At 40.0% G+C, this 14,395-nt stretch overlaps 1 protein-coding gene across 3 annotated transcripts in view; it reads right to left on the minus strand.

Annotated features, from left to right (window-relative positions):
- Window positions 1-14,395, minus strand: part of tshz1 (teashirt zinc finger homeobox 1) — a 145,768-nt gene that overhangs the window by 20,534 nt on the left and 110,839 nt on the right. For 2 of the 3 annotated variants that reach the window (XM_034200957.1, XM_034200958.1), the window contains one exon: window positions 8,258-8,882. In XM_034200957.1, the coding sequence (XP_034056848.1) occupies window positions 8,258-8,297 (40 nt within the window). In that variant the 5' untranslated portion in view covers window positions 8,298-8,882. Of the gene's footprint in view, window positions 1-8,257; window positions 8,883-9,044; window positions 9,302-14,395 lie in introns of those variants that run through there. The other variant, XM_034200956.1, reaches the window with a different exon arrangement.

The raw sequence follows: 14,395 nt of genomic DNA on the forward strand, positions 1-14,395 counted from the left end.
TAAAGATGAAGAGGTGAGGGGAGGATGCAGCGTGACCTTCCCCAGCGTCCGCTTTCAAGGACAAAGTGTCATCTGTTAACTGTATCTATTCCCAGATGGCTTATCTGCCGTAAACTAGTGTCCAAAAAAATGATATTCATTGCTTCTCATCCCACCTTATCAGTTAAACAAACACTCCTTTGGGGATAGAAACGTCCACCCCGACTTTTGTCCACATTGTTTGGACTTGGTTACGCTGAGGCCAGCTTTTATCCATGTGATAAAAACAAGTACCTTTCTTCTCCTGATATAGTGTACTGGTTCTTGCCAACATAATCTACATGCAGTAAAACCAAGGCTCTTGTTGGGAGCTATGAAGGGAAAAATAAACGTCACCACAAGCTGCTGCTTAGTTTGCATACATTTGATTAATGTTAATGTTCCGCTGATGTTTAAAGGGGGATTATATTCAAAACACCAAAAGTGTACAGCTATCATGGGCATAAATATTCCAGCTCATATCCAGCCCTTGCCTTGGCAACCACAAAAAAATAAACAAAATACACTAATTCTATTTGTAAGCCTCAAGCATTTCTGGGGTTGCTTTATACTTTGCCGTGAATAATTTACGTAACTCTCCATTACAAAGTTTTAATTTTCCTGTTCTGAACTTTAATGGAATTTCTGCTGGGATAAAATATTCAGCCAAAGAGTACTGCAGTTGTTAGTGTATTTAAATTACTCTTGTTTTTGTTACTAGACAGTTTCTACAAATGTTTCAAGCATCTGAGCCATTTTCTTGAAATATGTAAAACCTTCCAAAAATCATTGGCTTTAAGATAAAGAATGTATAAGTACAGTTAAAGTTGTGGTAAAATAGTGACGCACTGATCGAACGTTTATTGTCCTGATATCATTGATGAGAAACTACTTAATGTGGATCAGGCTGGCCGACGATAACTGATGTGACTATTTAGGTCGGTAAGAGTCCAAAAGGATTTGGTTGGTGCATCTGTGAGTAAGAAATGTGTCTCTTTATTTAGGGTCTTATAAAGCCATCTTTAATCCACACAATTAGGTTTCTAAAATTCTAAAAATGTTAAAGGATTCCTTTTGTTGGAAATATGGGAAGCCAAAAGGGTGCGTACAAAGTGGTTCAAATGGTCATCCCAGAACACATAAATTACATATTATTTCAGCCATAGAGCTCCACCTGAGTGATTGTTTCATTTTGAGATACGACTGAGAGCTAAATTGTGTTTTATTGCTGAAGTCACATGACAATTTAGTGGTGAAAGTGGTTTCTGTAACCAGACTTGGTTTAATCTAAAACACATAATTTAATTGTCCTATAAAGGGTATTAAATTATGGTTATATTAAATCTGGAGACAAGTTCAAGGACTAAACTTCAACACTCAAGAAGGAAATATGGGTTATTTCCGTCTTTATATGTAAACCTAGCTCTAAGGATAAAATATGTCTACCTGGCAACAGCAGAGCAATAGTGGCGTTGGCGTGCTAGCCTGCAGTAAAGCACAGGCGCATGTAATCAGCGGCTAATAACACGGTGGGAGTCACTGCCCCACCGTAAATCAATGGGCAAAATAATTGCTAATACACTGGTTATCGATTAGCGTGCCCGCCATGCTCTCATTTTCTGGGGCGACCGCGGCTAAGCGCTAAAGCAGTGACAAGGGTAAAGTCTTATTTCTCAAAAAGGCACAGAGACAGACAGCTGGGCAGGAAAAAATGACTACAGGGCCTCGGCAGTAATTCTTAATTGACACCTGTCAGAGCAATGGCAGCAGTCACAGCTGCTGCAGGAGAACGTCTACCAGAGTCCTGTTCATCTGTCACTTTTAATACCTTTTCTTCACAGCCCATCTTTCTCTCCCTCCGTTGTCTTCTTCCCCCTCACCCACACCTTCTCTTACCCACCCAGATGTTCAAGGCTGGTTAACAGAAGCGGCTGGGTCGTACGGGGCCTCCGGTGCAACTCATTCACCTCAATGCTGTTTTCTAACGTTTAGCTGGTGGATCAAAGACAGTTTTTTCACTCTTAGCTTCATGGACTGAGCTCTGGACTTAAGTATAAGCAATAAAAGGGAACAAGAGATTCAATAAAAACGAGAAGCCTACTGAGAAGTAATCTAACCTCGCTGAGACTGTTATGGCGGCCATTTATCTCCAGCTTTATCTCTAGTATGTTCACCATGTTTACAACAGGCGCCGCCTCAGTGGTCATTTCTAATAGATCAAGGGAAGCACATATTATATATTATTATTAGTTATTTCTGAGATCACTCAAGCGAAATGCAGAAACAAATATCAAAATCTAAGCAGTCTTTTTTCCTAGTCTGGCTTTTGACAAATGAAATCACAGCAGCCAGCTCTGGTTAACTCTGTCTCTCCAATACTGGCGTCAGTCTGGCCTACAGAGCGTTAATCATGAAGGACGCACACAATACATACGGATACACCAATGTTTCATGGCACTGGAATGTAAAACTAAAAACTAAAAGTGCATTTATATTAAAGTACTTAGATGTCAGATATACAAGATTTCTGTATTGTAACAACAACACACACTCTAGACTGGAGGCTCCCCTGAGTACACACTGACCTCTGAGTGTACCCTGGACCTCCCGTCTTCTTGCCTTAAATCATCACTCCACATTTTTCTCTCTCTCTTCTGCACCTTTTTTTTTTAGCCTTATTCTCTTTGTCCTTTTCTAGGCTTCTACCCTTTCTTATCCTAAATACCTAAAACGAGCTGCAAAGACAAATAATTGTCAGCTTCTCAAATGTGAGGATCCGATGCCTTTCTTTGTTATACATGACGGTCCACGGCATATCTTTGGGTTTTAAAGCGTTTCTTGGACAAAAAAAACAAGACATTTAACCCCTAGCTGTTTGAAATATAAACATGTATTTATTATCTTATTTCTGATATGCTTTGGGTAACATGTTGATCCATTATTTAAGATTATAATTATGAAAATAATTATTAATTGCAGCCCTAACCATACATCCAGAATGAAGGCCCACAGTTACATTGGATTGGTGGAATCCATATGTTTGTGTTGGATACAAAGGGGAGTAATTTAGCTAGTGTAAATGTATGAAGCAATTCAAAGAATGAATCTTAAAAACCCTGTCTGTAATTTCAGCCTCTCCTCTGCTCACCCAACTGCCTCTTTCACTCAATCAGCACCAACACTTTGTTTTGCATCTGGAGCCCTTAACCCCTCAAGGATAAGTCATTCCACTATCGTTATTATTTTACATCCTCAATGTACATCATGGCTTTTTGTTGTGCAGCTGTTTTGAATCGAAGCCAAGATATCTTTGCGAATGGAAAACAGACACTGAAAACCAGAGACAATAAAAAAATGCACGATGTGTTTAAGAGTGGGGATGCTAGTGAGTTGTATTACTGTAAAAATGACCTTGTTTTCTTCACTTCATTGTCAAGGCTCCTCGTGTCGTGCTTGAGTGAAAATCCAGGTTTTCCTGCTTCCTCTGAACCTCATCAAGCTCTGGGATAGTTTTACCTCGGGGCTGCAACGCTGAATGCCTTTACATCGTCACTCTGCTGGCAAGCCTAATTCCCACATATTTGCAATCCAACCCTCTCTTTTCCATAAGAGCAGTCATCGATCTTCATTTGTCACTTAACCTCCATGAAGATGAGGACAGAGAGTGTAGTTGTGCGAGTGTGCGCATTAGTGTGTGTCTTTGATTTCCTGAAGGCCTAGAGGCTCTAACACCACATGCAAATGAAATGTAGCGGAGTGTGGGATAGCAAATATATCCACTGACTCCTTCAGTCAATGTCACCTGTTAATGACACTTTACATACACTGCCTTATCAGAGGGTCAGAATATTTCACACACAAACAAACTCATCTTGCTCAGTGACTCGTGCACACACACACCGGCATGCTCTGTTCTCATCTACAGACGGTTTCGCTTCACAAATAATATATATTTTTCTCACAGCACAGCTTCAACTCCTGACAAATGCCATTAAATACTTTATCAGAAACATCCCGATAAACCAACACAAGGTTCCAAGGCGATGGCTTCTTAGTTGACAGGTGCCGTGAGCTCAATGTCTGCAGGAGAAATACAATTCAAAGTAACAACAACAACAGCAAAATGAATGAATGCTGCTTCGCTTAGAACTTTGTTCCTGTTCTGTCAAACAAACCAAAAGGCTGTTACCAGAAAGATCAGAGGGAAAGTATTCGGAACATATTTCACATCCAATGGAAGCCAGCTATTGCTTTTCTATTGAAAACGACCTGTAATGCACTATACAACAATTTGAAGTCATATTTCATCTACTAAGCATAGGTGTACATCCAGACTTGAGACTGCTACCATCAATACCCTGTTTACACGGGTGTTTGTGTCCAGCACGGGCACACATTGTGATTTGTCACGTCCCACTGCAACCTCTGCTGATGATTGTACACTGAAATATCTGGGTGTATGAAAAGTAGCTTACACAAAGTTGATTATATCAAGGCAGCTTGCCGACTTGACACATTGCTGAATTTGTAAGCATTAATCGGTGGGGCCCTGTCACTGATCCGTCAGCTACCTGGATAATTAGGGACCACGGCTAACGATGCCGTCGGGAAGAAGGGAAGCTCAACTTCTCCCCCGCCCACAAGTCATAATTAAGTGCATTGAGTTAGTTATATTGCGCTGTAAAGGGGGTTCTGCCGCTGATGTCAGTTGTGAAGCTCATAAGGCAAGGCACTGTCTCTGCATCCTCTTCCTCATTGTGTCTTCAATCTGGACAAATGTTGCTGAGCGCTTTAATTAAACACATGCTGAGCAAAGCTATACAGACAGATCATTAAAATGTAGCACCGATGTCCGTTTATTGGAGACACTGAATCATACATATTAAAGAAATGAACAGCATCAACAGTCTCTGTAACCTGATTTATGTTTAGGGTGCTAAACTTTTTAATTAGTAGCATCATTGTGTGAGTGGCCAAACCCAGCCAGTAGCCTAACAATTCTATCAAGAGGAGACAAAGGCAAACTAATTACGCTCTTTAGCTATGAAAGAACACATTTCCACATGGTAATGTTTGAAAATATCACGGCATGTCACTTTCTCTCCCTTCATGACCTGTAATAATTCTGTCAGTGTAGAAGCTGCTCTCTCTTTTGTCACTGGAGATAAGAATCGTGCAGGAGTAAATATTTCCAAACGTGTACACTTAAGAGTGAAAGGAAACCGAGTAGATTTTACATTCCCTGAATAATCAACGTAAGAAAAGTAATTATAAATATGTCTATCCCATAAACTAACCAGTATCTTGGTCCTTCCCACTGTGGATTGGTCACATACCGTTTGCCCCGCCTCTTCCTATGTCTCAGGATTGTTATGCAGGATATTTTGAAGATAGACCTTTTTAACTCCTGGAATAAATTCAACACATTGTCACACTGTAATCACACTGACATGTTGAATGATTAGTTGACAGATTCATTACTTAGAGTGACAGTGCTTGATTTAAGATATTGTGGCTGGCAACTAAAAGCAGGAGTAGACATGCAGAAATACCATTAATTTTCCGACAGCAATCAAAACAGTGACCTCGGTATCAAGGCAAATACAGAGTTATGGCTTCTTTGTTTATCTTGTACACCACATTTCGCATCTTAAACTGAACTAATTACTGCCTATCTATGTAATACGCACAATATATTTGTCATACATGCTAATGCAACCAAAGTCAACAGTCCGATATCATGCAGTTAAAATAGGTGGTTAGTGAAATGTCAGAATAAATAAATAAAATGTGACCTGATATTAATCAGAGAAGCAGAGAATGCTTTTGGAAGATAAAGAATGTAAATGATTTGTAAAGAGTTAAATATATAAAATGTATCACGAAAAGAGAGAAACAAAACTCGCTTAGAGACACAATACTGTTTATCCTTTACATTTCTCCTCTTTTTACATTTGAATCCTTATCATAATAACGTAATATGACTGCATTGTTTCCCTTGAGGTCCATTAAGAAATACCTCACAGCACAACAGTACTTCTGTGAGAGGAGACACGGGAAAAAATGGAAAATGACGACAAATGACTGCAGCAAAAGTCTCTGCTGCTCAAATTGCACTGCACTGAACTCAACTGCCAAAACTAACAGATGCAGTAATGTGGTTCCAAATGAAAGAACACTGATGTATTGTCACTGGTCATAAACTAGATAGGGTACAGCGCCATTACAGGGTCTAAAATCATCACTGTGACTGATGAAACAGAGCCCATTTGAAATGGCATACAAAGGGCCATTGAAGCCTCTCTTTCTCTCTCTCTCTCTCTGAGGAGCGTATGCAACATTTTATTTTAGTGCAAGTGACAAATCCAGGTTGTGGAAATATCCGCTAATGTATTGTAAAAATAGGCCGTGTTTAAAAGGTGTGTACACCATTTCACTAGAGGAAGAAATCGCACACACTTCAGTATAGGTGTTATAGTTTTTTAGATTGACCATATGTCATGTGCTGGAAATAACATAGAGACAAAGCCTGCCAAGTTGGGATTGACCATTACTGCCTGTGATGTATGTGTCTGTCAGAAAAACAGACAATTAAATCAATATTCAAAAGCTGAGCCGGAATGGGGCCACTTCAGAGCTTGGCTGACTGAGTGACCAGAAGAGGCTGAAAAACAGGAAACGCTTTTTTTTGTATCGCTCTGTTTTGTGGATTTCACCAGTGGCAGAAGTATAAACCGACACTATTCACTTCCAGGCTTGTTCTTCAAACACATTTCTCTCTATCCATCACTAAAGCCTGGCGTCAATTAGAAATTACAGCCCCACTGAGTTCAAAGTCTTTCTGTCACAACCTTGATTAAGTCTGCTTAACCTCACATTTCCAGCGCCTGCTTAACATTCTACAGCTGTTTTATTCGGCTTTGGTCATTACTGCGCAAACTTCAAAGGCTCCTCTTTTCCCCGTCATTTGAAAAACGCATGTCAATCACTCACATCGCCCAGGGACATCAAATGGATGCAGGCAAACATGCCATTCTCCCTCAGAACAGTTCATGTCTGATAAACTTAACGAAAACATGTAGGCCCTAGTGTCAGAAGGCAAAATGTGAGAGCTATAACAGATATTGTGGCATAGAAAATATGTAATTATTTACTTTTACTGAGATTCTTTCTCCTAAATAAAAGCTTAAATACAAATGAGCGGTTCACTTTTAACACTTTTGGTGCCTGTTGTTACAGATGCTCATCTGAAACACACCTAAACACTTAAATGTTGACTAGTTTATGATACACAATAGTGATTTTACATACTTCACCAATCTTAAAATTGTGTTTTGATGTATATAATCTTGCTGTTGCACCCTGTCTATAACATTTATGACATTCACAACACAGCTTTCACTGAGAGATACACGCAGAGGTCAGGTCAAGAGCTTAAAGTGACCATTAGAGATAACCTCCCCTCTTCACCCTGCAGTGTTTTGGGACTATTCCTGTTTGAGATGTTTTTCTGTGATCTCGCTACGCCCCAGCACCCCTCCTCCCTTGTTCCCTCCCCCTTGGGTATTAATCGCAAAGTATTTATCCCGCTTGAGAACTTTTCTTTCAATTTGTCTTTTCTTTGCTCCTCGGTGGGGGCAAAAAGTTATCCTTTGAGGGAGTCCAGCTGCCGGGGCGCATGCGTGTCTCTATGGTGAATGATTTACTGATGTTTATCAGGAATGAATAGATCAAAGGCAGACACATGACAGGCGATCAATCAAGCATCAAATCAAGGATGGCAATCCCTGAGCGGAACACAAGCTCAAAATATGCCACTTTCTTTCTTTTTTCTTACTGGCACCAACACATCAAACACGTTAGCCTGTAAAAATGAGATAAGATGAGCTTTGTTTGGGGAACTTGGATGCTGGCAACCTAGTGGAGGATCAGCTTTAAAGCGTTGAAAGTGAAGTGCATTCATTTCTCAAGAGGCACAATTGGCACCGAGGCATGGCAAGCCTTAGATAAGTAACAATGAACTTATTATAGGCTGGTAAAAGGTTGGACAATTATACATACGGACATTTAGCTGAATCCACATAGAGACTCGAGTTTACTGTGTATAACGTGTCCTGTTATCCTCGTGCTGTGTCCTGCATTAGGCCTGTTCGCTCTGTGTAAACTTGTGTCCGTACTGGATGTGCTTCCTGGCTGTTTCTGGTGACTGTAAGGAGAATGAAGTGCGTGTGTTTCTTACCTGCTGACCGCCGCGGTGCTTGCTGCTTTCTCCTCGGCATGCTGCTGCAAGACTTTCCGCCTGACTTTTCATGCAGAGATAAAAATCGCGGACAAGCTGAAGAGGAAAACAACAAAAATGAGGAAATCAAAGCCAGCAGCGTTTCCTTCAGTTCTTCAGCGGATGTTAGAATGAAAGTGTAGATCCCTCGCAGGGTGAAGAAGTCTTTTTTTTTATCGATGCGAGTGGAGAGTTATTCTCTTCTGATCATTTTATAATCGGTATGTCCGGTGGGAAAATTAAAAACATAGATCGTTTAAAGCGAAAGGGAGCTCGTCCGTTAACTTCTGCCGATCACAGAAACTCATCGCAGGCTGCTGTCGGTGAAAACTGGCGGAAAGCTCCGTGCGGATCTCAGTCTATCGAGGGGGGATATGGACAGCTGCCGGAGATCCTCGCCGCGTTCCCATAAAAAAAAAAAGGTTTACACCCCTCACCGGACTATTTCATACCTCGGTTCAAGGGAAAAGTGAAGAAAAACGGGAGCTCCTCTTCTGGCGTTTTAACTCACTCGGTGGTGGAGTCCAAACTGCGCCGTAGTGTTCCGCTTCCTCCGTCCAGGTGCTAGCTCCGGGCTCCGTACAGTCTTTAGGAAGAAATCAGAGGAAAAGGAGGAAAGAGTGACACGTTAGCCTGACTGGGTGTGTGTCAATCAGTCAAGTGTGTGTGTGTGAGGAGAAAACCCGCAGCAGCGATCAGCTCACACCCCGTCTCCCTGAAAACACCCCCTGTATAATGAAATACTCACATATACGGCGTCCGTCCGATTGTCAACACGGACACTTGACGAATTTTTCAGAAAGTCATCCCAAAACACATCGAGCAGGCCCGCCCTCTGAGCCGCAGACTTACTGTTGTTATTGTTTCCGGGTTTCTTATGTATTATTGTTTATTCTAACGAGCGTCCCTGGATATTGTCCGCAGTGAAATGTGCGCACGTTGGTGATGCGCCGTGCGTTCAGACAGCTCCCACTGATAGACAGACACATCCAGCTCCCTTTCCGGCCTCTCCTTTACTCCACCCCTCCAGAAGCGTCACCCTGACAGTCAGAGCCCACCTGTCAATCCGAGGCTCTAATTGTTCACTGGGATGGCTTTCATTTCTACGCCTCTGTCTCTGCTCATAAAGGAGGTGCGTCCTGCTCCTGGACATGCAAGTGGACGATTTGTAAACTAAAACAACACAATGACACTCAAAAAGTTGACGTGCAGCCAGTGTGTGTGTGTGAGAGAGATATATATATATAAACATGAAAAAGAGATTTGGTAAAATAGTTCCTGCGCATGCTCTTATCCAGTTAGTAAATGTATTAGATTAGGACTGATCTAACGACGACAATGCAAATACTGCCTTTTCAATTGCAAACAATATACAAATACAATTTTCATTAAAAAAATCGCTTAAATCAAAAACTAGACTTTGATGATCCGGCACATGGAGGATAATATTATAAAGCAAAGTAAAATCAGGCCTGACTGATAGTTTGGATTACAACTTGAAATAACCAAATACTTAATGTAAATAGTGAAACTCCTGACAATGACATTATATAAAAACACGATACTAATACAAGTGTTTCCTTGAATGACACCGAATTTTAGTACACTGTTTTTCTCTGACTCGGGGGATGATAAAATATGCAAGATACAATAAGGAGTTTCCCTTGTTCAGACAGTCTTACATTTGAAGTGCAAATCCCCTCTTAGCTCTGCTCCAAAGTTAGCTAGAAATGTGCAGATTTTCGGTGACCTCTTTAGCGGGACAAAGGAGGCTGCATATCGATTCGTTACACCTTTTTAGCGAGGCTTGTGGTGAAGGGGAGGGGCTCTGAATCCACAAGAGGCTCCATTAATAGCATACACTCCTTCCTAACTATTATCCACCGTAAAGTGTTTATAAAGGGCACACAAGTAGGCTAATGTTACCTCCAATGAGACAGCGTGATTTATCCGTTTAATGCTGGACAGGATAGTGGAGCAAAGAGAAGGGAAACACGTCTAAAGTTTGTATTTATTTCTGAGTGAGAGAAACACAATGTGAATTGGATGGAATGGGAGTTGCGATCTTCTTCCGCGTGTGGCCACCCATAGGACTTTAGGACATGACTTGCCGAGCCACACCGGCTCCAGTCCGGGATACAACCGGGGGTTTGGACCGGATCTTTGACCAGAAACCGGATTACAAACTCTCTGCAGTCCTGCTTTAACTGACTCTGGTGAGTTTCCAACTATACTCTCCCCTACCTGACGCTTTCTCAGTGAACAGGTAATAAACCGATGAGTGTCTCCTCCTCATTACGCACAGCAGTCAAGCTCCTCTGAACATCTCTGCGTCTTTACGCTCGGTTTTCTGAGCGACTGCCAGTCTGTAAAAGCTGATCATATGCGCAGAGAGGAGGTCTGAGGTCGCCTGTTATGAGGTAAAATAAATACTAAGGACCGCCCCAACATCTGTCTGTCCCTGCCTGTCAACGCGGCCTGCATGCTGATTGATGGAGCCGACTTACGTCACTAATATCTCCATCCCAAAGAATAACGACAGACAGACAGACAGACAGGCAGGCAGGCAGGCAGGCAGACAGAAGAGCTGCAGCTAACAAGATACTGTTCATTGTCTTAGAGGTGCTTTAAATGCATTAAGACTTATTACATTTAAGAATAAGTTCTTACATTAAACACAATACAACAGAAACCTAATCATATGTTAACATCTTAAAAAAACAAGGTTCAATATCAATGCCTTTATCTGCAGCCTTTGCTGGCTCATTTAGAATAATACTCTTGTTGAATATTTTCTGTGAGGTATATTCAATGTGGTTTAGAGATCGCAGCCCCAAAACTAAATCAGTAAAGGTTGGCTGTGATTACATCAGGGAGACAAATGCATCACAGCTTAACATTTTCATTTAAAAATATATGTTTTACTAGTTGTACTGATACTAAGCAATATAAAAGTAGAATAAGCAAAACAAGATGTTTCATTGACCCTTTCAATAAAATCATACTGTTTGGATTCTGAACTATTTTCCAATCTTCAGTGCTCATAATGATCTTTGTTTAGGTTAGTGAATAAAAACGTTCAATAAAACAAACCCACCATCTTAACAATATACAATAAAAGCTAGACATTGAAATATGTTTTTATATTTTGTGGTGTTGGTTTAGTGAGTATTATATTAAGGTTTTATGTTTTTAAGCATCAGAGACACAGCAGAGGTATCCCAGCAGAGAAGCAGTGCAGGATCTGATCCTGGGCCAGCAGGGGGGGACATGTGGCTCAAGAGGCAGGGGTACTAACCATATCTGCTCTGAAATGTCTGCACATAAACAGGACGTATTCAGATTACGATATATGCTCAAATGTTCTTGTTAAAATAACTCAATGTATTAATATGATACATTTTCTGTCTTTGTAGTACATTTCAAAAATGTTAACAGTATCTTGCTCATTTTCATTCAGATTATCTATTTTTCTTTGACCCTCGCCTGTTTAGATGGCATATATAAAATACTATAAAAGTCAAAACATGTTGTATATCCATGTGTAATTTGATGTACTTGATCTTCGTACATGTATCTTCATAACATTCCATTGCTCCTCCCTGAAAGTCACAGATTCAAACGTTACAGTTTAAATACAAAAATCCTATACTGCTCTTACATTTGTAATTCAACAAGTATATTTTATACTTTCTTGTTTATTTCTAGTCTTTACATTGTTATTGTACAATGCCATGTCTTTTTATGCTTCTTCAACACAACATTAGTACTTCTTATCTTATCTCAATAACCTGTGACCTAATATGAACAGTGTGACTTAAGATATGTTTTATCATTTCCCAAACACACGGTCATGATCCAAATTACTTGCTGCAGAAGCTACATTGCTTGGGATGCAGCCACCCGTGTCCGTATGCATGTATGACAACAACCCAACGCACACACAGTTGTCTCCCACCCCCCAACTTGTATGAAGCCCCTCTTCAACATACTGTAGCACGGTGACAGCGTGATGACATGTCATCCTGTTTCCTGCTCTTCTGTGTGACGATACTGTGTAGCGTGCAGTCGTCATGTATATTTTACATACGTTATTCCCTTCTTACTTTTGGCTCGTCTTTGTTTTTTTCCCCTAGGTCTGACGTGACCATCTACAAAGAGAAGCTGTTTCCAAGATCTGCTGGATCCTACTGAAAGGAGCTCTGCAGGTTGTCAAGGGAGGTGAGGGACCTTGTTTGAAAAAGTTTAGAAGCTTAAACTGATATGAGCAAATCATAACAAAAATGTAAAGACGTATTATTTTTATCTCAATACTAACATTGTGTGGTTTCCGAATATCACTAAAACCACATGTTTTTCACATGATATGGAAACATCTTCACAAGTTATGGAAACATTAACTCATACATTTGAGGAAATAACATTTTAAGTGTTTTAGTAAGTGAGTCAATTCTTTAATTATATCCATTTGTCTATTATAAAATGTTAGAATAAAAAATACTGTAGACATTTTCATTTGACTTCTTTCTGTTTTCCACCTAAGAAATCTGAAAATGATTTGTTAAATGTTCTGATCAGTTTAAAAAACAAAACAAATAAAAAAGATGTCTTGCCTTAAGTTGTGTGTGTCTACATTTTCTTGAAAGCTGTTCTGGCTCCCGGTTGAACATGCGACACAAAATATATGCGGTCTAAAAATATCCGAAAACACTATCACAGTAAACACAACCTTCTTTCTCTTCTCTTCATCATCTGCACTACTATCTCCATCCTTCTCCTCACAGTTTTAACAACAGCATCACTACCACAGCGAACATCACATGATCTGGTTTTTGAAATTGAACTGATTCCACAATAAAATGATAGAAAATGTGCCGGAGCCACACACTGCAAACATATAATTCATTTAGCATCCTAAACCATTTTCCATCAGTTTTAGTGATTAAATATAAGTGTGTGTGCTGACAAAGATTAATGTATGAATATGATCTTTTACATTTTCATTGGTTTTATTTGGAGATTAAATTCAGTGAAGGTATATTTTTGAATTATCTTGCAAAGCATATCAACAAAAACCATCATGACATAACGCAAGAATTTAAAGCCTACCTCCTAATATTCATAAATAATTAAAAGTGTATTTGCAGATTTTGGCCTGTGGCTAAATACCCGAGCTATTTTGCAGCCGTAAACTTCTGATGTCAAAAGGTGTGTGCACTGCAGGAATTCAAATACTGCAAATTTGCTGTCAGAGGTGTAACGTGGTGTTTAACATCTCTGCAATATGCTTTTTGACGAACCTGCTCTTTTTAGTTGTATAGGAATCTGCCACAGTGCTGGACATCTAAACGTATTCTTAGTGGACTGAAAGAGAGTCATTTTCTCGCTTCGTGTCACACAAATAAGTTAACATTTGGAAATGACGAAGGCTTACAGTTTATGATAATGCCTCTCTTCATAATCTTGAGTAATCTTCAATCAATGATGGGTCCTATCAGATTCCAGACACTCATTGACAGCCTGAATATAAGAATATATAATAAAAAATTAATAAAGAAAAGGCTCTAACTTTGACATGAGCTATATCTCCACATCTATCAGATAAGACTGCATAATTAAAATGCCAAGTGTGAGTATGGAGAAAGGGGGGGTTGATATTTTATAGAGATTGACTTTTCCACGACTTGTTTTAATGTGTAGTCTTAAAATACAATGTGTTGCTGTAGTTTTGACAATGCAATTAAAGGTTTGTAATCCCCACCTGAGCTTTTTCTGATTTTGTCACTTTGGACTAAGGATGTGATGAAATGCCGTGCAGCGGTGACAGATGCAGGTTTATTAAAGGATCCGAGTCTCGCAGGGATTCCAGGTGTTATTTTATAGCAACAAGAAAGCTGTGAGGAGAGGAAGCAACTTCAGCTTGTTTACACAAACTATGAAATAATCGTTCAGCAGAATATATACAGTAGAACATCAGGAAGCACAGGCTTTTAAACACGAGCTGCAATTCATACCACCACAGGCAGAACTCTGAGATGTCCTGCTTCCTGGATGGAAACAGCCTTGCTAAATAAAGTGACATATTTCACGTTTCTAAAT

This window comes from Gymnodraco acuticeps, unplaced genomic scaffold, assembly GCF_902827175.1.
Source record: "Gymnodraco acuticeps unplaced genomic scaffold, fGymAcu1.1, whole genome shotgun sequence".
NCBI classification, from domain to species: Eukaryota; Metazoa; Chordata; class Actinopteri; order Perciformes; family Bathydraconidae; genus Gymnodraco; species Gymnodraco acuticeps.